Source organism: Athene noctua, chromosome 3, assembly GCF_965140245.1.
Source record: "Athene noctua chromosome 3, bAthNoc1.hap1.1, whole genome shotgun sequence".
Lineage (NCBI taxonomy): Eukaryota > Metazoa > Chordata > Aves > Strigiformes > Strigidae > Athene > Athene noctua.
The window spans coordinates 76,503,308-76,528,023 of NC_134039.1; the positions used below are offsets into that span (position 1 = coordinate 76,503,308).

The following is a 24,716-nucleotide window of genomic DNA, read 5'->3' on the forward strand; positions in this document are numbered from 1 at the left end:
CTTTCCTGGTTATTGCACCAACCTTCCCAGTGCTGTGTCCTTCTTTAGGATGCCAATAAATCCCAAAGTTGTCTTACTGCAACATAGTGCCTTGTCCTGGTAAAGGGACTTAAAATAATGGCTTAGACCCAATGGTTGCTTTGCAAAATTCTGGTGATGAAAAGCAGCTGTGAACTGACTTAATCAACCAGTTAAACAGTGTTTATGACTGTTTCAGCTTTCTGGGACAGCACAGAGTAGCTGGAGTGTACCAAAGGAGAGGCCCAGACTTGCCAGTCTGAGGCAAAGGAAGGGGGACTGCACCATCTCCTTTTCTTCCCACACTGACAGGTAAAGCAAAATCTGGTGTAAATGGGGCCAGAGGGGATGCAGCATCTGGTATAGCATGACACTGTCTGCCACACTCAGGTATGCCTTCACAGCCAGTAACAGCTCAGTCAACAGCACTTACTTCAGAGGTTTCCCTCAGAGTGAGATTTATTCTTGGCATCCAAAACTGAGTGCTCTCAATGCAGGAAGACTTGTATCACTTCCAAGATTTCTGCTGGCTGACTTTACAGTTGGCTGGAGGATGCAGGGGAAGTTTCTGTTCAGCTTATATGGTTTTCGCCATCGTGTCGTTAGCTCCTTTCAAAATAACAGCTTGCCTTCTTGACAGGAATGAATAAACTGGCAAGGCAATTCTTTCTTTGTTAATCTCTAACTGGTCTCCAGCAACACTAGAAAATGAACTGTCTCTAACTCCATTTAGGGCTCCTTGGCCAGTGTGTACTGCCCCACAACAGCCCCTGTGCCAGGAGATGACTAGTGTGCTCCAGAGGGCCAGGTGGTTACCAAATGGCAGCAAACATTATTCCCTACTTCTGGAGCCCTGGATAATCCACCATGTGGCATGTTATTCTCTGCTTTAACCATTTCCTAATAGACAGCTCCAGACATCGCTAGGTGCAGGACACAGCACAAGGACATATCCACACATAGGACAAATCCATGTATGAGTAAATATCATAAATGTTTTAATCCTTAGAAATCTTGGAAAGAGAAGAAAACTTGTGGGCTCCTTTTGTCCCATATATGTGATGGAAGCATCTGGATTTGTTGCTGTGATAATAAAGGTGATCTTTCTACTCTGTGGCAAAGGCCTTTGATCTTTCCCCCTCAAAGAAAACAGTCTTAGGAACAATTTGTACTCATTGTTTTGCATAGCTTGGACTAATTCTTCTGATTATTGACCTTTCTGAGTTACAAAATAATTTCTCCTACAGGTAATTTAACTGAATGTATTTCTGACTGGCAATCTGACAAATCGGTGTATATAATATAAATTATTGATAGCTAATCTCTCCATACTTCATCTCAAGTTCCCCAAAATAAAATCCTTGAGTTGGAGTACTTGTATTGTCAGGCATGAAATAACAAATCATCTGCAATATGAATATAGTGCTGAAAAAAACAGAAAATATTACCCATATGTCTTTTGAGTGCGAACATGCACATTCAGCTAAGTAGTCTGGTTCTGATGTTTGCTTTTAAGCTCAAAGGCTGCAAACATCTTGGAAGTACTTCCTTATATTTTATTTGTTAACTGACACAAGAAGCAGGCAAGCTTGATGAAGCAAGTAATGTGTGGCACCTTTGGAAGATTATAATAGGTAATGTATTTTAGAGTATTGGAAAGAACAGGTTTTGTAATTAAAACAGCTAAATTAAAGTAACCCCTCTGGGACTACTAGCCTGAGTTCAGCTGAGGAAAGTAATGGGAATAAAGAAGAGTCCACACAGAAAAGGAGGAGTAGAACAATTGAGGAAGAAGAGCTTTTGAAAGAGGAAATTGTTGAATTTTTAACAAAAATTAAGGGGAACATAAAAGCTCTTGGTAATGCCCAACTGAATCCCTGTTGTGAGCAGTGAAACCACATTAATCTTGGTGAGTTTTGGCCTAGGGGAAAATGGAACCTTCAAGGCTGAAAGAATCATATTTTTCCATCATATCACAACATGAAGTAGAAAGTCAGTGTTCGCAGTGTTCATGTAAGGACCATGGCATATTGCATTGCTGGTTTTTTTTCTGGAGTCCTGTTCCCCTCTGTCATTTTGAGCAAAGTCTTAAAAATACTGTAAGGGTTTGGGGTTTTTTTCCAAATATTGTATCAATTGCTGAAGCTATTTAAGTGGATATCATATATAATACTATATGTAATACTATTTTTACTGCGGTCTTATTAGACAAAAGGCCTGAAAGGATGCCCTGGACATATACTTGAAAGCAAGTATAAACCCTATGTCTCTTAGGGACCTTTGAAATGAAGAGAGAGAGAGATACTGGACAAAGAATTACTGCAAAGATCCAAGAAACAACTAGTATCCAAAGAGCTGTGAACCTCAGATTAAGTAAATATATTTTTCTTACTCTTTCCCCATGCTACGTGTTGCTGTACAAGTTGCTCAGCTAGCAAACAGTCTTTCTTATTGACTCTCATCTCCTATGGACAGCAATATTGGCCATTTTTTTAATTTCCTTTTTTCAAGATCCTTTGAAAAAAATGTAGGGCTTTTTACAGTGCTGGATATTTTGAAATCCCTTGGCCTAAACTGTCTTGAATTTGGAGCTCAGAAAACATTTGGGTTTGTTTATAAGACTGGCATTCAAATCAGGAGTAATGAAGCCTATGCAGTGCTAAGAATACATGAATGCTGTTTGCTTTGTAAAGCTGTGTATAGAATGCAATAATGAGTCCTGGGATACAGGACAGTCTATCACTGTAAAGTAATTATTTGTTGATTGCTGAGCCAGCTGTGTTGAATTTACATCTTGGAGTGTTCAGAATGTCAAAGCATCTTTACATCTCAGTCTTTAGTTTAGATTAGACATGTTAAATGACAACACTTTTTTATTTCTTACACTGTGATGGTCTCCTGATGCTAAAAGGAAATTCTTGTTGAAATAGTGCATAAGAAGGTAAGTTAGAAAGTGGAGTGATTAGAAGAAAGGGCTTTTGTCGACCAATTACTTGTCTTTTAAAATGCTCTCAGAGTGTGTAACAGCTCTGCCCACAAGCTATTGATGTCCTGGGGCTGTGAGGTCTGATTCTGCCCATGTTGAAAAAAAACATATGTTAATGTTAAAGGAAGCTAAATGGATCAGCAAATATATAGAAAGAAAAGTTCCTCTGTATGCTGGTAGTTGTATGTATGCATGTATCTACCTGGAACCTGCTGCTGAGTATCTGTGTGTAGTTTTACTTGGCTCATATCACATGAAGTCACTTCTTCCCAGACCACCTTGGGGTGCATGAGAATGGCTTAGCAAGCCAGCTGCAGTGCAAAGGATAAAGTATTGGTCTCCTGAGACCTAGTCCATTGCTTTAGGTAAAAGCCACACTGTCTCAACCTGCTTTTATGGCCTGCCCCACAGAATTACAGCCGCTGATATAATTCCAGAGGCAACAATCATCTTGTAGCACTGGGAGCCACCCCACTGTTAGCGGTGCCTCCTGTGCAGGCAACATTTTTCACTGGTCCCCCCTGGGCTTCAGTGGCTTCATAGAGGAGGCTGGGCTTGACACGGCTCTGTCCCGTAGGGATCCTGCATGGGCACATGCATTGCAACAGACTGTAAGTGTGGGGGTTTTGCATCCTGCTTACACTTGAATGGAGATATTAGAAAGGTCTTGTCAGCAGAAGAGACACCTTAGAAAAAGCAGTAGCTCTGAGATGGAAAAAAAATAATAAATTCCAACAGACATTTTAAAGACAATGGAGAAAGCTCAGATCTCACATCTGATGTCTGAAGAAGTCCTGTGTCTTATTTTTCCACTGCTGGGAGCTAAGGAATCAGTGTTGAACTGTGCTGCAAGCCTACAGGAGGGGGCAAAAAAGGGAGGGGGGAGATCAGCAAACACAACTGAGCAGTATGATAAAGACAGAGGATCAAATCTGGGAAAGGTTTCTCAGAGTGTAAAGCTCTGTAAATTTCCAGCTTTTTTGGAGAGTAATCCAAATCTTTCCTACAGCATGTGGGAGTGCTTGAAAGCTCAGTTTACAACCCAAACTGGCCTGAGTACTGAGCAGGTAACTCTCCAGTATCAGCACATCTAGGAACCAGCCCGTACGGAAATCCTAGAGTGAGGTAATCTTATACACACACCTCATAAAGCCTTTCAGGAACCTATCTATCTGGGAAATCAAAATCTGGGTTTAATGATCCACAACCTTGTTGTGAAGGTCAGGATTTGTGACATTTAATTTTTAATTATTATCCCAAAGAACTGAGGAGGCCCCATGCTTTCTTGCTAAAATCCATCTGGAAAAACAGATAAGAGCAGTAATAATGCTGCCTGAATGATAGGAGCATACTGGAGGTGTCGGGCAGGTTATTTCACTCCAAGTACAAGCCAGGAAATGGGAGAGAGCTGCAGCTCCCTGCGGCACAGCCCCACCAGCCGGACTCCCCTGCAGAGCTGCTTGGAGAGTGCCTCAAGTCCCAGCTGAAAGACAAAGCTGAACATCACAATTTGTTTCATCGGCAGGATTTCACAGAATGAGCTTGTTTGTTTGTTTGTTTGGGGTCGGGTCTTTTTTTTTTTTTTTTTTTTTCCTCGGTGGAATAAAAGCAGGAAACATTTACACCTCACTCCTTTTTTAGTCAGGCATTTCTGATTGACTTTATACTTCTAGTAGAAAACCAATTTTTCACTTTTTTTTTTTTTTTTTTACAGTGAATAAACATTAACCTACTTATACAAGCTCTTTATATGGGATAATCTCTGAAAGAATTAATCTCTGACTCCTCATGAATGCTTGAAATCTCTATGACTGAGTGTTTGGCACAGAGCAGGCCTCGGAACTGATCAGCTGCAGTATCTGATGCTCTGACTATTTTCTTACACTTGTTTAAGAAAGTCTATGGGATTGCTCTTCAGATAAAAAAAGTTCCTTGTTTTTAAGCATCTATAAAGGGAGAAACCAACACATTTTTAAGTTGTTGCAACACACTTTATTTTGTCAGGCAAATAGTATTTTAGATATTCAATTAAATAGCACTATGTTAAACTACATTTTGTTCTTTCTTACACACTATATAATGCATATTCACTGTAATGACAGTTTCATCATGCTAGGAACTTATACACATACCTACACTTTTAAAAACAAGATTTTCTTAATAAAACACGCATATCTACAGTAACAACAATTGCAAAGAACACATTGTTAGGTCAAGATTTCAGCAAACTTTACATACTACACAAAATAAAAATAGCCAAAATAATATCAGTACCCAGTGAAGTTCTTAGCAGAGAACATATCTTTACATTTGGTGAAGTTATGCCTAGAAGTCATTTTGCTTTTTAATTTTTTTAAGGAATAAAATTATGTACATTATTTAGTAATCCTTAAAATAGGAAGTATTAAATAGCACGAACAATATTACAGTCTTAAGTTTTGGTGTTACCTACAGTAGAGGGGCTACTTTAAACAAATAAAAATTGTAGTTTGTCTATTCTGTACATTTAGGGCCAAACCCTCAGCTGATATAAACCACAGTAGCTAAATGGACAGTAAGGAAGTTACATTAGTTTATACCAGCTGAAAATATGGCTCCTGACTACTCTATACACAGGGGAAGGCTGCTAAAGCATGGGAGCTTGGACCGGTTATGCACTGACAGAAGCTTATTATATATATGCTGAAGTTTTCATGCAGCAGGAAAAATGTTAGTTTAAGTATAATCCCTTAAACAGTCATACCATAATAATGGTATATGAAGCAGCTTTAAAAATATTATTTTATAATCATATGTAACTCTGAGCTATGCTGATTGTTTTAACGGAATCCCTTATTGCCAATATTCTATTAGAAAACAGTGTAACTATAATTTCTGAGGCCTAATGGGGGCCTATTAAAATATCACTGTACCTAACCACTTAAAGGGTAAATTGTACCCTTAAATACCTATTAATCACTGTATTCCATCTGGAAGCAATTATGATCCTCACAATAGACATTAATATCACACTAACTCTGCAGTGAATCTGCTGGGGAAATAGGAAGAGCATGGCAGCATACAGAGTATATGCACTAATGTCATTCCAGGAGGTAGTTTTATTTTGTGGCACTCAGTTTTTGGTTTGTCACACGCTTCAGAAGTCAGTCATTCTCAGAAGAAAAAAAAAAAAGTAGTTTGCTGCACTGATAGTCAGATGGCAAAAAAACCCCAACCCTTATTTTCCCTTACCCATCTCATTTTTTTTTCTCCAGAGTCTGCTTTGCCAGCTCTTGGGGCCAGATCTAAGCTCACAGAAGTCAAAGAGAAAGTCTCCCAATGGTTTCCATAAGAAGGACCTTAGAAACCATTGGCTACATACTGCAGAAATATGCATTTAGGCCTTGATTAAGGAAAGCACTTAACTACATGGCAATGTATGCGCAGGCTGGTTTTGCCATCCCCTTTGAAGCAAGCAGTAAGCAAACAAATTAAATTCAAAGATCTCCCACCAGTGTCAAAGGAACTTAGAGACACTAAGTGGTCTGATCAATCAGGGCCCATTTCCCAGCTATTCTGCATCAGGTGGTGATAAAGCGACACATCTAACTGATATCAGGTAAATACCAGAGTTAACTCCATCGTGGCAGACCTTAATTTACACCTGCACAAACCCAGAGGTATTCTCCTACACCCTGTAGCATTACTCCCAGAGTATTCTGATAGAAGCAAAATCAAAATAATGCCCAAAGAGCTTCAATAAAGACCCATCAAAACTAGCTTTTAAAATACTGTACCCATCTGTTACTGCTGGAACTAACACCTTTTTTTAAAAAAAAAATTCTTATCCTCTCTGGGTTCAGAATTTTTTTTTTTTTCCAGAAATTTACCTTTTTTTTTTTATCTTAGCTCAGTTTTGAGCTGAACATTAGTTTATATTTTTGTATACTATCAGAAAATATCATGGAATAAACCACAATTTTTCTAAGGTACTCATACATTTTTAATGCCTGTTATCTGTCTCCTTTGAACAGACTCAGTGGCTTCTGGAACACTCTTACATAGTAAAATGAGGAAGATTTGTCCCTGTTTTTTTGGCATTAGTGTTGCTGAAAAACCAAAAAAGTGATAGTTTTTCACAGTATGGCTTGATGCACATTAACCCAATTTCCAACTAAACATACTTCATTAGACTTGACAGCTGCTTCTTAAACAAAAATACTTCTGTTTAAACATGATGCTCAAGTTGTTATACCTTTTGGTTTTTGACCCAAACCCATTTTTCAGTTTTATTTTTCCCTCTTTCTTTTTTTTTTTTTTTTCTTTTCTTTTTTCCTGATATTCTTTTCAGCAGAAAACTGAAAATAAGTGAAAATCGTGAAAATAACATTGAAAAGAGAAAGGGTAAAAAGATTGGAAAATGGAAATGGATTAATTTAAAAATTCTAGTTAAAGTAATTGAAACTTTGAGAAAACAGTTGAGAAAATAACGTTTTAAAATTTTCAGACACTCATGACTTGTTTCCAGATTGCAGACCAGCTCCAATTTAATCATGGAACAGATTAAAGATAACATTTTTCTTTTCTGAGTAAACACTATACAGCGTACCCACATTCTGTCCTTTGAAATAAACTGGAGTGTAATTCTCTTAAAAATAGCTAAAATACCTAAGTCACTTAGGTGTTTTTCAAAATTATATGTATAATGAACATTGTCATGTTAGCTTTGTGCCACTTATAAAGCTATATAGTGTTATAGGACACCCTATTTTAATAAAAATCAATATGAGCAGAGATACTTTAAGTTACATTCCAGAACATTAATTTATTACAACTCATACTATGCACAATAATCAGTGTTTCCTCTAATAAAGTATAAATTTATTTTTTTCTTCTACTTGTTCCTTCATTTGACCTCTGAATGAATGAAACATTTCTACTATACTTTACTTGCTTCCTATCAGCATGCATTCACATGATTTGAACAATGAGTGAAAGCTGTAAACCCAATGTTGAGCAGTAAACAAGAGAAACTCATGTTCTTAAATGCAGTGCAAGGAAATCTTAGTACCATCCTACTTTGAGCATGCATCTTAACCCAGATTTTTTACTACCAGCCTGGCTGGTACAGTTCCAGAGTTGCAAGATAATGTATTATTTAAAAAAAAATTCTGTTCAGCTGTAATTAAATACTAAGATGCTAAAAGTGAATCTGGTTTAAGATGAATACCCAGTTCTGCTTCTCGGACAGAATCCAACCTAGTGTCAGTAAGCATCTAGGAAAGAAAATGCTCGGAATTATTTTCTTTAGTTAAGTTACACTGCATTTTATTGGGAGAGGGATCTTTTCTGAGGCTTGTTGGATTTTTATTTAATTTTTTTTGTCAGATTTGCTCAAATTTGTTCTCAATAGACAAATATAAGCCCCCTACAGTGAGGACAAAGATATCTGTTACTACAAAATAAAATTAAGATCCAGGTAATTGATTCCTTCTATTTCTACTTTTTCTGCTATTGATAAGGGCCTTTAGTTTGCTGTAGTCCCCTCTCATCTTCTGGGATTCTTCCCTCTGCTGACCTTGCTGTCTACTGTCTTTGCAGTACTGGTTGATCATCTGCATTTCTGAGTGGCTGAAAGCTCCCACAAAGTCCTTTGGGTGGAACTGCAGCGCTCGCACAGAGCTGGCCCAGGTCCAAGGGGACCACTTGTCAGTCATGAAGGCCACCATCTCTGAATCCAGCACTTTGAAATTGATCTTTGCTAAGGTCTGCTTGAAGCTGTTCTCTGTTGCGATGCAGTGGTAAAGCCCCCGGTCGCTGTCTTGCACAGAGCGAATGAGGAGTCCTTGCTCAGTAGCTATGATCCTCTCATTCAGCTTGACCTAAAGGGCAAAAAGGCAGGAGGAACGTTTTAGAGTGTTATGAAACAACACAGTATTGGGCCTCTTGGTAAGTCTCCCTCCAAACAACTCTTTCTTAAAGGGTTTCTTAAAGGTACTATATTTTGCTTTATCACATCTGCTAGAGACCATTGTTATTGCAACTGTTAGGAGAAACTTATCTCAAGGTAGGTAAGTGTCACTGAAGAAAGTGTCTTCAGTATTTTTATGTTATGTTACAATAGATTTCATTGGGATGAAGACAAAGATGCAAATCTGGAGATTACATGAAAGAAGAGTTTTCATAATGTTCAAATAGCAGAGCTGAGGAAATGAACTTTTATTTGCAGGGTTATACCCCTGAGAATGTCTTTTCCAGCATCAGAGATTGCTGCTGAGACTCAGTGGAAGAAAGGTGCAGAACTGGGGGTTGATCTGGTATTGAACACAAGGTGGCTTCTAGTTAAATATTTTCACTTTAAGCAGGTGCCTGGGGCTAATTCTGCACTGCAGTCTATAGCCTGGTGTAAAAGTTTTCATCGCAATGGCCTCAGCTGGGACTTGGCTTATAGGAAACCAAGAGAAATATTTCTATTCTCCTATTTCCTTTCTAGTTTCAGACTCTGGACAGTCCCAGGAGATGGTCACACAATCTGAAGGAAACAAGTTACCAGAGTTTTGAGTTATCATCACATTATAAATGGCTGTGCACATGTCCCTTTGCATATCAGCTGTGAAGTGTAAAAATCGCTAATTTAACCCATTATGAAAGAATACCAGTGCTGATATTTTTATGAATGATTTTTCTGGTTTGCCACTGCAGTTTGCATTATACCTGATTCTCTTGGGAATTCATTTATTTATTATGCTATTCTGCTGTTGTAAACTTTTGTAGACATTGTGGAGCTAAAGAAATCTGAGAGCTTGAAACATAATTAATCCTTTGATTGCTTTAGTTTGTTGTTATTTAAAACTGCATTGATTCTAATACAGTTATTGAACATAAGAACAAAAAAGGGAGATGTTCTGCTGAATCAAAGGGTTAAAGAATTGCACCTAAACTGCCAGAACAAGGCTTGAGTCTTTGAAAAGTGAGAAAAACAGCATGAAAGACTCTGAAAGCCTTACAAGTCCTCTCTGATTTTGGAAAATGGCCTGATATGAGAATAATGCTTTTCAGTACTTATAACCTATCAACGGACACCATATTACTTAATAGTTCTTTCCAAAAGATGTTCCTTTTTATTCATATAGTAACCGCCTTGGATTTGAAATGGATTTTTTCCCCTTTTATATTACTTAAGGAGGGAACATTCCCCATAAACAATCATACTGTATATTACAGTGCTGAAACTTAAGAGCCTTAGAGAGTGCAGTAATGGAAAATGTGATTGCACCATGGTGGGGAATGCTTTTGTCAATATGTGTTCTTAGCTTGGACTGGTTTCTTCCTAAAGAAACCTTTCACATTTCTCCCACTTTTGCCTTTTATCTCTTCAATAGCACAGAAGGGCTACTGTATGCTGTCTTTTTCCTGGACTTTATACAGGTTATTGCTTTTATGCCTGCTTCCCCAGATCAATAGGAACTCCTCAGAGCTGCAAACCTTCAGTTTGCAATTAGTAAGGTGTGAAGGAAAAATTCATTATCTAGTTCCATGACTTTAGGGGCTGACAGAAATTTTCTGATAGCCGTTCTGGTCCAATAGAAATCACTGGGGATGGGGACTGAAGTCCAGCTACACTGAAGAGTCTGTCCTTATTTATATGAGTGAAGTGCTGGTCACTGTCCTGCATCCACACAAATTCTGCAGCTTCACTGTAGCCAGACTGTCTGACGAAAACACAAAATGCTCCCTCTCCTTGGTCTGGGGAACGGATGAGATGATGACTGAGGTCCCTTCCAGAGCTACTGCTCACATTACTCACCTCTTTCCTCCTGTCATTGTCTTTCTGTAGCAGCCATTTAATAGAAGCCTGAGGAGATTTGGGTGTGCATTCCAGAAAAGTGGTGTTGTTTTTTACTCCATATTGAACTATTTCTGCAGCATTTCTGTACGCTACAAAAAAAAAGAAAACAGGTCAGGATATGGTGAATGGAGATTTGATACAGAAAGCATGTAATTGCAATACAGGTAAAATGGAGTATACCTGACCCTGGTATTGGCCAATAATAAGTAATTTAGGGCAAAAAATTTCAAGGAAATGAAATTAAATATGAAGAAGCACATCCGTTCCGAATACCAGTGTTTTCAATCTGACATGGTCTGTTCTGATAAAGTAGGATACTTGTGGGCTGGTAAACTCTGCTGATGGGATGAGCTCAGCGATATTGTTCCCTGCAATAATCTCATTCTCTACTACTAAGGGAACGACTGTCTAGAACTATCCAAAGGAGAATGAAGCATTTAATATATTTCTTTACATTTCACCGTTTACGAGTTGTGAGAATATGTTTGTATGACTCAAAATACAGCAGCATGCCCCGAAGAAGGCTCCGTCTATTCCAGCTGCGTGCAGTATCAGGGAGAGACGAGAGAGGGCAGACTTGGCTCCCAGTCCTCCACTTCTACCAAGCAAGGAAGGGACTTGGCTCTAAATCTGAAATGCAATGAACACGTAGACAGGCCAGCAACAGAGAGCAGGACAGATTTATAGCACTCCAGCAACACCTGGGCAAGTGCTGAGCGTATGTCATCGCTTAGACCTGTTGTGCCCCTTTATAGCCTTGATAGATGAACAATTGGCAGTTACCAATAGGAACATTTATGTGCTCATTGCTTGGCCCAAACCATAATATTTGTCCTGAAAACATCACAAGTCCAGATTTAAAACCTTACATCATATATAAAATATAATTTTTAAAAAAATTTTTTTTTTAAGGAACAATAGACACAAAATAGTATGAGGAATACAAATATCTAGAGGTTGACATGTCTAAAATCAAAGTTTGTTTTTGCACAGTCCTAAGACCGGTTTTCCTTAGACTCTACTTTATCTCCTATTTTTTTTCAGCTTCTTTCATCAACTGATATGTGAAATTGGCATCTATTCTACTACAGAAAGGAGATTTTGTTTGGTTCTAGTCCTTCAAAGTTTTTAGAACATTTATGAGGTTGTACCAAAATCAATTGTAACTTTTAGGAGAATAATGTGGAAATATTTTGCATTCAAAGACCATAAGCTAGCAAAGAGCTCATCTGTGGGCTGACTTATCTGTAGCTGTCGAACTGTGAGAATCAGAGCTGTAACATATTATTAAGTACACTAGGTGTACCACAGAAAGGCATTTTTGTCTGTTTAATTGATCAATATATATCTAACGTCTTACCTATTCCATACTACTACTACTACTTATACATGCTAAGAAAAAGATTGAGATTACAAATGCATTTCTCTGATGGCCATAAGGGCTAACACAAGCATAACAATATTAAACAGAACATTTGAAAAGCAATCATATGAACCCCTTAGTTCTTGATGAACTATTTAAAAGTTGCAATATGCCAAAAATACTGAGTTTATACATGCCGAGAGGTCTAAGACATTCAGCCTATCATGTTTAAAGACTTCCTTTCAAGATTATGGTTCCCTATGAACTTGGAAGATTTCGTGCTACTGCCTAACTCTGCTCTTTAGGTAGAGTTCATTTTTTCCCCAAACACAGTAGTTTTGCTATAAATGGCTTTAATTATGTTTTGGAAGAGTCTAAGTTGCTGTTTCTTTTAATCTTTTTTTTCCACTGGGGAAAAAACTACCATCTACCTATGCTATATCCCACTGCTGTCACCAAATCATTCTTTATAAAGTTGCTAAAACACGTAAGCTTATAAATACATCCACATTTAAAAAAAAGTGGTTGGAAAACAAGAAACCTGTCTCACAAGACTGTCAAGGTTTAAACATTTGTTTCCCCTCAGCCCTGAAAGCAGAGAGTTGACATTCTCACATTTTCCACATTGAAAGAGGAGAGACCCACCCTTGGGACAGACAATGGGTGAGTGGTCACAGCACATGCCTGCAAGGTAGGATATGCAGCTCAAGTTACTTCATGATTCATAGCCTAAGCTTTAATATGGATCTCTCGGAGCTCAGGTGAATACTCTAATGGTGGGTTCATCTTTTGTAATTACCTGTTCAAGTTATTCAGCTTCATATAAATGACCTAATACTGAGTCATGGGGAAGGACCCGCAGGCACTGTAGATTGGCAGCTAGAGCAGGATCAGCCACATTTGGGCTGAAGGACCTACACCCAATGGACTGTTGTGGTTTGTTTTGATCCAGGAGATTCTTCTGAGATGCACAAGAGACCATTTCAGTGGAATTATTACTAACTGCACGTTTCACACGTAACTCTTAAAGATTTGTTCTTTTACTCAAAAAATTTAATCAAAAATTTACAGTCAGGTCTATTATATGGTCTCCAGATGGTACAGATGAGAATGCACTTCAAAATGCAGTCTCAGAAACAGAGGTGAAAGAAGCATAATTCTGTAGCATGTTTCCTTGGTTTGATGGCATACATTGCCACAGCCTAGCTCAGACATGCATGGGGTTGAAGAGGGTGAAGCTGCCTTTATGTATGTGTCTACTCTTACTGTGACTGTGGCAATATTTGACTGGTGTCCATTAATCTGGAGAAAGTGGTAGCTGGGAGGGCAGAGCACTGGCTCCCCTGTCCACCCACACCATGCCAGGCTGACTAAACAGTTGCACAGCTGGAAATATGGGACTTCATAAAGAGTTTTGGAATTGTTTCTTTTCCCCTGTAAAGGGAGAAAGAAATAATCATAACTCAAAAGACAGGTCGAGCACCTGCTGTTTGCTGAAAGATGTGCTCCAAAACACATTATGGCCTCAAATATGCAGAATAATTCTGAGGTCCAAGACTTAAATGCATGAAAAGGAATTAAAAAAGACTGAATGGATTTAGAACAGCCTTCAAATTAACTGTACCTGTTTCTAGTCAACACTGTCAGCTTGACAGTGATGACTATATATTTCATGGCTCACAGTTTTATCATATATATGCAAGTTTCATGTAAGTGCAAGGAAAGGTGTTCAAATCTAATCAAAACAAAACTCAGACCTGGAAAATAATTATGCTTTACCAGTAAACCACAAAGATAATATGAGTTATGATGAATCACATAAAGGAAAGCCGTGTGTTCTTTATATAGCATGAGGATCTCCAAATTATAGTACCTTTCAGGTTGAAACCTCGGCACTGAGTCAGAGGGTTTCCGTGTCTCACGTCTTGCCTACGACTCCTCCTGAAATATTTTGTAAAAAACCAAAACGTTATTCCAAGATAGCTACACTGCAAATAAACATTTTTATTTGTGGCTTTGCTTTGGTTTTTTTACTAGATCAACTCTTAAGGATAGTTCATGACCTACTGTGAGTGTGCTTTACTCTTCGCAAGCTTGCTAGTGAAGATCCTGTTTAAGTGAATAATCAGTTTGCTGAAGTTTCTAAAATGGTTGCACTTTTGGTAGGTAAAATAGTTTTGCAATGGAGGTATAGAGATGGAAGGGCTAGAGGTGATGCATGAAATAGACATAGGCTCACTGTTGCAAGACCTAATATTCAAAGCCAGAACCCCCCAGCTGGAACTCTTCATAAAGCCAAACACACCTAAGAATGAGATGCTCAAGAGTCATGGTGCTCATATCTAATGCACCAACAAAAAATTGACATAGTGCATGTTCCCTCCTTGATTTTGACAGGCACTTTGTTTTTGGTGCCTCTAGCCACCTTGGTAGCAGAGTGACTGAAGTACTCATCCAGAATGGTGGACAGGTAAGATTCCGTTCTGTCCTCTACTTCAGGGTATGTCAATATTTCCAAAAGATACTCAAACTCACTAAGTCTCAGAATACTTCTAAATGGGACTTTGTTATATTATTTGGATGACAAATGCAAAATCCCAGTTCTGCAGCAAAGTAGCTAGGGAGTTTACTGGGATTTGAAATACTGGCATTTCAGTCCTCAGCAGCTAGGATGTCACAGCTCACATAATCCACTGCATGAAAACAGAATCACAGAATCATCTAGGTTGGAAAGGACCCTGAAGATCATCTAGTCCAACCGTTCACCCAGCACTGACAGTTCCCAACTACACCATATCCCTAAGTACCTAAAACCTGGTACATGATTTTTTTTTTTTTTTTTTTCTGAATATTCTTTAAATTTCCATATTTATCAATTTTGACAAAAAAAATACACTGGTGATAGATTGTTGCAAATGGATGCTGCTGGGATATGTAACAGCTGTATTCCGAACTATGCACAATGACTCACAAGATCAGAAACCCTAAAAAGCCCCTGAAGCTCCAGTACCACTGAGTGAAGGGTGATGCCTCTATGGCCATATCATACCAGGTACTGAAAAAACACCCAGAGACAGTGCTTATAATTCTATGTCACCTGATCCTTCACTGCATTACTTTAAAAAGAAACATTTGAAAGGTGATGTTTCAAAGGAGTAATTTCTGACATTCCATTGATGTTTAACATCAAAAATATTTCTTCTTATGCCTTGGGATCTTAACCCTTGTGAACTATTTATGTGAGTCAAAGGAGACAATGAATTTCTCAGTGAATTTCAGGATTCCTGTGCTACCGTGACCTGCTCCACACTGTCAGAAATGTCATGCCACTTGCATTAAGCAGTTCTGAGAATGTACACCTACAGTTTGATATTTCTAAAAAAATTGCCGAGAAGGTGGTGGTTAGAAAATAAAGATAATACTGTCAGGTGCTTTGAGGTAAATCAATGTTGGATGAGGAACTACAATAATCCATGGGAGACAGAAGTGTCAAAAGAAGCAAATAAACAAATATGTCCATCAGATACTACTGTCTAGACTATGGGATTTGGCTCTAATTACCAATGTTTTATCCTTCTCTCTTTTTAGATAAAGGGACAACTAATTTCCTTCACATGTGAAAACCAGATTTTTTTTCCATACAGTTTTAGGTGTTTATTTTGGTTTGATATAAAAAGCAAATTGCAAACAAAATGTCAGCGTGAAAGCAAGCCCCAGTGGAAATAACCTTGGGTGTATATAATGGGGATGGAAAGGAATCCACTGGAAACTGCACAGACTGGGTATACCTGACTGCTCATTATATCTTTCAACAGCTATGTTAGTGTAGGAGTTAGGTGGTCTGAGACTTGGGGATTTTCTTTTCTTTCCTCCCCCTATCCTCTGACCTTTGTTCCATGGAAGAAAACAATCAGTTTGCAGACTTGAGGCTGAATATGCTGAGTGAAAGCAGTAAAAACCCCAGGCACTCTACCAATTCCTGCATGGCCAGGCTGGGCTTTACCTTTTAATCTCAAATAAAGAACGAGTCAAGAAAACTTTGCAATAACAAAAGTAATTTTCTTTAATCCTAAGGGATGACATTGTCATCAGCTGCTTGGGTCACTGGAGCAGAGCCAAGTTTTGCCTTTTTCTGTCTACTGTCTCCCACCATGTAGGCAAAGGAGTAAATCCCATTAACTGTATCTGGTCTTCTGCATTTTCAGCTCAGGTGCAGGCAGTGAGCAGTGGCACATAGTGGGTAAAGCTCTGGCACACCTTTGAGAGGTTTGTCTCCTCTGCAGTAATACCTCATTGAGTATTCTGTAGCTTTGTTTGTGTATGAAGTGAAATCTTAGTAATACAAGAGCTCACTGCAGCTTCCTGCTATTAAATATTTCCCTTGGGAGGAGGAAAGAGGCTCCTGTTTTGCATAAGAATTATGAGATGGACTATTAGCTCTGTTGTAAATTAAAGGGAAATTGCTTTCCCTGTCTGCTTTAATAAATCTCATGTCAAAAATCCCAAATCTACAGGCATTACATGGAAATCACATTTGCCTAAAATTTCCCTGGAAATAATTCTTCTCACTTAGGAATAAATGAGAAATGAAAAGAATAAATGACTTTATTCCTCAGACAGCCTGCGAGATATTCTGCTGTATTTAGGGCTATCATAATTACATCTGTAGTGAGCAAATGAATTTAAACAAAAGGAAAAAAATGTTTCACTGATTTTGTGTGCATGAGACAGGATTAATATTTATGATTAGGAATAGGGGCTTTTTTTCTTGTTTTCAGTCCATTATTTTAAATATGAAAAGGCAAGCTCTTTATCATACACTCTTGCTGCATACCCTCCTAGGTGATGAACAATGCCAAGCCCAGTAGCTACAGAGGCATTGTTTGTACATGCTCCTGAAAGGAATGACATCCCACTTCTCATTACAGCACCCCAGGCTACATAGCAGAACAAAGGCCTTCTTTCCTTCCAGACTTCACTGGGCTGCTTAATACTGCTCACCTTTTTCCTGTGGGATAAAACCTGGAGCAGGAGTTGCCATCCCAGGCGCAGTAGGGATCTCGGGCTAGGCAGCAGTCAGCGCAGGCAGTGCCATAGATGTGGCAGCGGTGCAAGGATACCTGGGTGACCCCTTCATCTGAGCTCACGTACAACTGTTGCTGTAGAAGGAAATGGAAAGATTTATTTCAGATGTGGAAGAGCTTCACCGGAGACTCGGCTAAGACACCTAAAAACCTTTCAATTAATTTTGGAATGAACTCAAGACCAAGAGGGGAGCCACTAATATACATAAAGCCAAGATAAACAGAAATCTCCCAGGTGAACAAGCCTATAATATTTCCACATTCCTGTTAGAAAACACTTAGAAACACTGGGGAATGTTAATGTTTTTTGGACATTGAGTGTCATTGTTCTGTTCTGAGACAGACAGGCTGAGTGAATATTGCTCAGATTTGAGAACTTGATTCTTACTCTGTGAGGATTATGTGCTCAAGCCTTTGAACTAAGTATAGTCACTTTAATAAATATTATGCAGAGTTCCTAGTTGGATTCTCCAGTGCACAGATTTCCAAGACATAAAACCTATAGATTATATTAAGGCTTAGGGCCAGATTTTGATAGCCGTATACACCTGGAAAAATAAGCCAAAAGAACTTTTAAAATAAATGAGAACTTTTGCAACGTAAGTTCAAAGTGAATAGGTCACCACCAAAATCTGGATTAAAATCACTGTTTTACTCAGAAACAATTAATCAATTATTCTTAAAGTATAAATTAATATTGAACAAACCCCTTGAAACTCACCTGATCTTTTTGTCTAAAACTAAAAAATTACACTGAATTTAATTTAGTGAATAATGTTTACTTATTAGTAATTTTGTAAAATATTGAGCAACTTGTTGCTTGTAAAATCATAGAATACATATTTCCAGTTTGGATGTTTAACATTTCAGTAGAAATCCTCTCAGGTGTTTGTATCATTCTTATTGCCATCTTATAAACAAACACACACAATTGCACCATGGACTCAACAGCCCCAACACTGCCTTTTTGCATTGATCAGACTTCCAAGGGAAAATTTCTATTTAGGACTCACAGAAGAAAAAGAGGAGGGCAAATTTTCTCTTTTAGTACATTTTCACATTACAAAAAAAAAAAAAAAAAAAAGACACTGTCAGAGAAGTAGAAATTATATATAATGAATAGAAGTTGTTTATCTTAGTGGCTCTGGGGAATATAAACAGCTCATGCAAACTTCAGTCAATTTTCTCCATATTCATGGAAAATCTGCCTGCTGCACAACAACTGGTACTCTAACATTCTTAAGTCAATTTGCTTCTCAACTAATAAGCACTAAGGATTCGACTTCTCTTTACCTTCTTAGATGAAATCTTCATTGTAGTTATAGGAGAATTACTCTGAAAGACAAAATTCCAAACCATGTTTACAAGGATTCTCTAGTTAATACTGTCCCACATTAAAATTTAAAATTCAATAAAAACTAAGTCATATCTAAGAAAACTATATTTTTTTGTATCTTGGAAAGGCATCACTCCTACTAATTTTTTGTTACTTTCAGAATGAAACAAATGACATATATACAATTAATGTCTCACAAAATGTATTGTCTAAACTCAACCACATTATTATTACCTATGAGCATCAAAAAGTTGTATACTTCTAATTAACCTGCATCTGCGTTACCTCAGCAATAATGCAGGAGCAATGAGTTTTGAAGCCATTACTCTCACTTTGTAATAAGAAACAGTGTTTGTTCTTTGACAATGATGATAAAGAAAAATCATAGAATAGTTCATGAGTATTTACCATGATCCAGATAAGAGTATATCACATTTCTCCTACACAGTATCTACAGTGCATACAGTTTGGTTACCATCCAACATATACATTCAGATTATCAATGACTAGAATATTAAAAATGACATGTGTGTTATTGAATGTTTCTTTCCCAAAGACAGTACTGTATACTACTGTGTGTCATCACTGCAGTCTATTATTGTCTGTGTCCAAACCAAGCCTTAAAGAGCTAGAAAAGGAATTATCATATTCATTGCCTTAAGGAAGTGAAACAATCAATTATTCTCATCCAAACAAATGATAACAGTGATGGTAATAAAAGCTTCAGCAGTTTTTTTAAGACTTAGCATTTGATCAGCCACAAAGGAAAGCCATAACGGTGGGCCAGGATTAATTGCAATGACTATAAGCACAGCAGGGAGGCCAGGACTAGAAAATCTGGCTGTGAACCATGTGAACTGTCAAAGGTTTGAAGGAGTTTAGAGCCGCTGTCGTATTTTATGAACTATTCAGAGACTCAAGGTCAAATGCAACACTGGATCTGATGCCACATTCTCCTTTCCTTGCTTATACTCTGGAAAGGAATCAGTGGTTTGCTTACTCCTGATTTACTAGCACACAGACAGCGATCTCATTCCCACTCTCTTGGAGAGAATCATCAAAATACTGCCATGCGGCATGCCTGCACAGATTGCAATGGCAGTGCTTACAATATCATGATTTTTAGGGTTCAGGATAAAGTCTGTGCAGAGAGGCCCAGAAACTATGTTTATGGTGAGGATTCCTCTCAGCCCACTTATTGCTGTATTAATTTACATTTCAGTAAATGGAATTACTTGGGTGAAGGGTACTCTTTAGGTGATATTACTCACATATATCTTTTTTAAAGGGAAGTCTTCAATAAAAGCCTAAGAAGAGTAATGATGCCTTTATGAGGGTTAACACACAGTGCATTCTTTTCTTAAAGAAATTGTTAATGCTGCCTGTCTAGATAAAAAAGCTTAAATTTTCCTTTTTTAAACCCATCAGTGAAATAGAGAAAAGTCCATGACAAAAGCCTTAACTAAGTTTATAGTTGCATGCTACCATTTGCTCTGAGACTACCTGTTTTAAAGAATAGCCCATTCAAAAATCTGAAAGGGATTTTTCAACATGAGGACGAGCATTTTCTTTAGGTTGATACAAACTGCTACATGCCAGAGTGATTGACAGAGGCTATTCCCTTATTTCTCTCTGCAGTTGTTTGTGTTTCTTTTCAGCTTATGTTGTGTTAAGCTTGTAGCTTCCTTGACTCCAGAGGCATGTGGCTTTGAAGAACTGGAGTTAAGCAAAACCAACACGACTTTGCTTCCATTCTGCAGCTCAGAATCAGGAAGATTATAAGATAATCAAAGAAGTATAAAATTCTTAGATTCCATCTGTAAATAGCGACAGTCTCAATATGTGATGCCAATGATAAAAGTTGCCTTCTAGCAGCCACTATAACATGACCTTGTGAAAATGTGATTATCAAAATCCTTCTAGCCAGTATAACAGCATAAAAAATAACAACTTAAATACAGGAGAAAAAAAGGACTCCAGCTAGCTACAGCCTTTGAAACAGTGGACATTTTATATTCCTCTTTGGGTGGTATCACGCTTACAGTATGCACATTTACTTGATCTTTTATCAAGTCACAGTTGGCTCTGCCAAAGTCTCTTAGAACAAAGTGTTTGTCTGAACATACACATTGGAAGAACAAAAGTAGAAGCAAGCCAAACCTGAAAAACTTCCAGCTCTTCTAAAATGAGTTCTCCACTTGCAGAGAAGTTGGTGGGTAGGACAACAACTTTTTGTACAGTTCCTTGATCTGGAAAAGAACAGAAAAAGTGAGACCATGTGACAGAGAGAAATAAAAAAGCAGATGAACCATTATCAATTATGCAAAGAAATCATCAAAGCAAGCGCTATGATGCAGAGAAAGGTAAGAAGTGTTCAGTAATTTCTAGGGTTTGGGGTCAGAAGGAAGCATGAGATGATTCCTTATATAGGAATACTATATATAGTAGTATTGTCATATATGAACGTGAAAAAGTCATGGTAAGATTGGAGTTATTACTATTACTATTCTACCCAAAAAGATCAATCAAAATCAGTATCTTCTATACTAGTTGCTGTACAGACACAGACAGAGGCAGTATCTATCCTAATGATCTTAAAGTAAAAACACAGCAACATAAACAAGTAAAAAGGATCTACTGCAGAATTTAATATATATTCATATTCATTAATAAAATGTAATGACAACTGATGACATGAAAGGTAAACCTTCCAAAGCATATCTACACCTAAACAAAGTAAGATAAAAGCTTTATTTTCAGGAAAATCAAACTATAATCAAGTCGTTTACATACTGGTGGGAGTTAATATTTTGGCCCATGAGGAAAAAAAGCAAGGTGAAGAAGGTACTGTAACTAGTCTATCATGGCTGCCCTCTCAAAATACAGTTCCAAGCCTCCCAAATCCACTCAGATCAAAGGAATAAGAAGGATGGACGATAGCAGTGTTTTTGCAGGGTAGATGTGATGAGGGAGACCAAAGGGATATTTGTGATTAGTTTTCCAAATTTGTTTTGTAGAAAGAATATATGAGATGGAGGGTCCATCTGTGAAGGCTCTTAAAGGCTGAGACAGCCACGGAAGTATTTCTGATGTAGCAGAAAAGGCAGACCATGGAAGAATCACAAGGACAAGCATTTTTGCTTGGAAAAAGCACAGAACATAGAATTCCTCTTGCCTGAAAAGCCTGGAATTTAGTCTGAGTAGAATAAATTTATTTGCTCAATATTGATACTGAGGAATGAGACCACATAGTATAGCCTCTGTTCAGCCTTCAGAAGTTTTATGAGCAATATAGACTTTATGATTAGTAAAACATTAGTATAGCACAATATAGGTAAGTATCTATGTGCATTTTCATGAATTTGTGACCAAGGAAAGGAAATCTCAGCTTCCTGTTTGGCAATTCATTATGTAGACAATGTAAACTGAAAAAGGGCAATTTTGCTTTTACTTTTAAGGTCAGTGACTGTACTATAGCTGGAGCTGCAGGACAAGTTGATTACAGTAAATAATTTACATATTTTTATTTCCCTGGAGGAAGCCAGCAAATAATAATATATTTTATTTAAAACAATTAAGGTTTAAAGCCAGAATATTAATATGTAATGACCTGACCACACACAGAGAGCACATTGCAGTATTTTGTCATTTAAAAAAAAAAAAAGAAGAAGAGAAATTGAAAGCTGACAAGACTTAAAAAATATGTAGCTATCAATTGTACATGCTCAGGGCACGTTAGGCATGAATTTTTCATGAGAATTTTCTATGGAGAACATTTATTCTCATTATACAATGGCACAATAAACCAGTTCCTTCCGAAGAAACCTTACTGAAACTAAATCTTGTGATAGCACAGCTGTGGTCTAGACTGGATGCCAGTATTAGCAAAGCTATGAGAACCTGAGAGAGATTTACTAACTGCCAGGACCCACCGAAGCTTTAAACTGCTGCAGATGCATCCTTCACTGGAGCTAAGGAGAAGCATGTGCATGTGTGTATTTCTGCTCCTACTGAAGGGAATAATAACCCACTCACAAATATACACAGCTTAAGTCCAGTCTACTTCTGTCTCTTTGCAACCTTTTATCAATGTCCTCTCTCTAATATTAAACTATACCACACAAAATACTGTATCAGAAGTTCAGGAAGGAGTTGCAGCCTTTTGTGTTCTTTTTCAGCTGCCTGTGAAGTGTCAGCTACCTGTAACCCTGACATACAGGGCGCTAAGCATGTTGACAGTGACCTTACCTGCAAAGGAATGCGAGGCTGTCGAGCCTCTGAAGAACCGGTTTATTTCAATGATCCATTAACACATGCCACACATTTAAAATTCCTAAATTGTCTTCAGTCCTCAAACATTGCCCTGAACTGAAATCAGAACCTGAGGGGAGATTTTATCATGGGCATTGGCACAGAAAATACTGATAATGCCTGACGCCAAGTCCTTGTGTCCTAATAACCTTTCCTATTTGAAAAGTAGGTTCCTATCTACCTTTTTGTCACACCCCAGCAAAATACACAGAGTTAAGGACTGTTTACCTTGGTATTCATTCCCTTTGACTCAATATTTTACCATTCGCTTTGACTCAGTATTGTACTGTGAGGGACAAATCCTTGCAGAAAGGAACGTTCCATCGTTTCAAAGGAAACAATACTACATTTAGAATAAATATTCATGCTAGGGGAAGTAGGCAATAGAAATCTATTAATTAAATCACTTAAAGCAAGGGATTCCAATAGTCTATACATATAAATATAAATACATATGTCCAACAATACATGGCTTATAAGCTAGAGCCCTCCACCACTTCTAAATATATTTTTTCTACTGTTGCTCGGCCTTTTCCTTAATAAATGAAAAGCAAATATTTGTGCCCAAAACCCACTTCTTATTCCTTTCTCAGTAGTACTGATGTCTCCACTACAAGCACAGTAGCTGACAGATCAAGTCACTTATATGTGTTCACGTCAGAAAGATTACGGTACATCTGAGTTTTGTTGAAAATCTTACTTGCTTATTTCCTTTAATGGTAAGGCAGCAAACTAAATTCCCTGGATTAGAAGGAAGGTTGGAAAGGATGCAGCACTGTGCACTGCAGGAGATAAATGCAAAGTAGCGGTGCCTGAGCTGTTTCCTAGTGTATTTCACAATAGAGAATCTTCTGTGTTGTAAGCCAGGCATAAGAGATCACCAAACAAGTACAAGTCAAATTTTTTCATGTTTAGGACAATGGATGAAATTATAAATTAGTTCTGTAAAAATCATCAAAGTGAACAGGATGGTTTCCTTTGCCATTTACTTGTTACTTCCAGAAATCCACTTGAAAACAGTTCTACATTGTTATGATTTCACATAATCATGGAAAAAGCCATTGTGTCTCCAGAATATCAATCCACCACTAGAATGCATGAAGAGGGAGATTCGTGCTCACCATTTCCCTCACTTTTCACTGGAAGCTGTTTGCAGCCTCACATTAGCCCAGCAGTCTGAGTCAAGGGCAGATGGACAAACAAGAAGAAATCTCCCTCAAGCTGATGGCAAGAGGACAAGAGTGACTCAAAGTTTTTCTGTTTCAAGCCTGCTTGAATGACTGCAGGTCTCCCAGCTTGACATGCAAGACAGTGTTCCCTCTGAGAGGACTGAGAAACGGGGAACAGCAAGGGAGGAGAGTGCTAACATCCTGTAGGCTAAAAATTGGTGTAGAGAGTATGCAGAGTGGGAAGAAAATGGAGAAGGAAGGCTGTACAATAAGTGGTCCAAGGAAGGAAGAAGAAGAGATAAATAAATAAATAACTACTACTATTACTACTACTAATAATAATAATAAGGAAAAAATATTCCTTGAAATGCAGGACATGATTCTGGGCTGGTATTAATCAGCTAAGCTTCACTGAAACCAGTTGGACTATCCCTGATTATAATAATTCCTGGTGTGGCTGACCATGGGCAATGGAAAAGGCAAAGCTTAATGAACAGCAATGACAAACACACAAGTGTTTGGCCGAATCTGCAGGTCTGAGTTTAAATCTTGTTCTCTGAACTTCAACTAGCTTTTCCTTCCTTGGCCCTAAGTGAACACTGCAGTTGTCAGTACTGTGAG

The 24,716-nt window shown here is 37.9% G+C and overlaps 1 protein-coding gene across 1 annotated transcript in view; it reads right to left on the bottom strand.

Annotated features, from left to right (window-relative positions):
- Positions 1-4,980: 4,980 nt before the first annotated feature.
- Positions 4,981-24,716, bottom strand: part of SEMA3C (semaphorin 3C) — a 123,669-nt gene continuing 103,933 nt past the window's right edge. Inside the window, exons 13-18 of the mRNA XM_074903416.1 lie at positions 20,776-20,864; positions 18,573-18,614; positions 17,197-17,354; positions 14,069-14,136; positions 10,791-10,921; positions 4,981-8,865 (exon numbers count right to left, since the gene is read on the bottom strand). Coding sequence (XP_074759517.1) covers positions 8,452-8,865; positions 10,791-10,921; positions 14,069-14,136; positions 17,197-17,354; positions 18,573-18,614; positions 20,776-20,864 — 902 coding nt within the window. The 3' untranslated portion in view covers positions 4,981-8,451. The remainder of the gene's footprint in view (positions 8,866-10,790; positions 10,922-14,068; positions 14,137-17,196; positions 17,355-18,572; positions 18,615-20,775; positions 20,865-24,716) is intronic.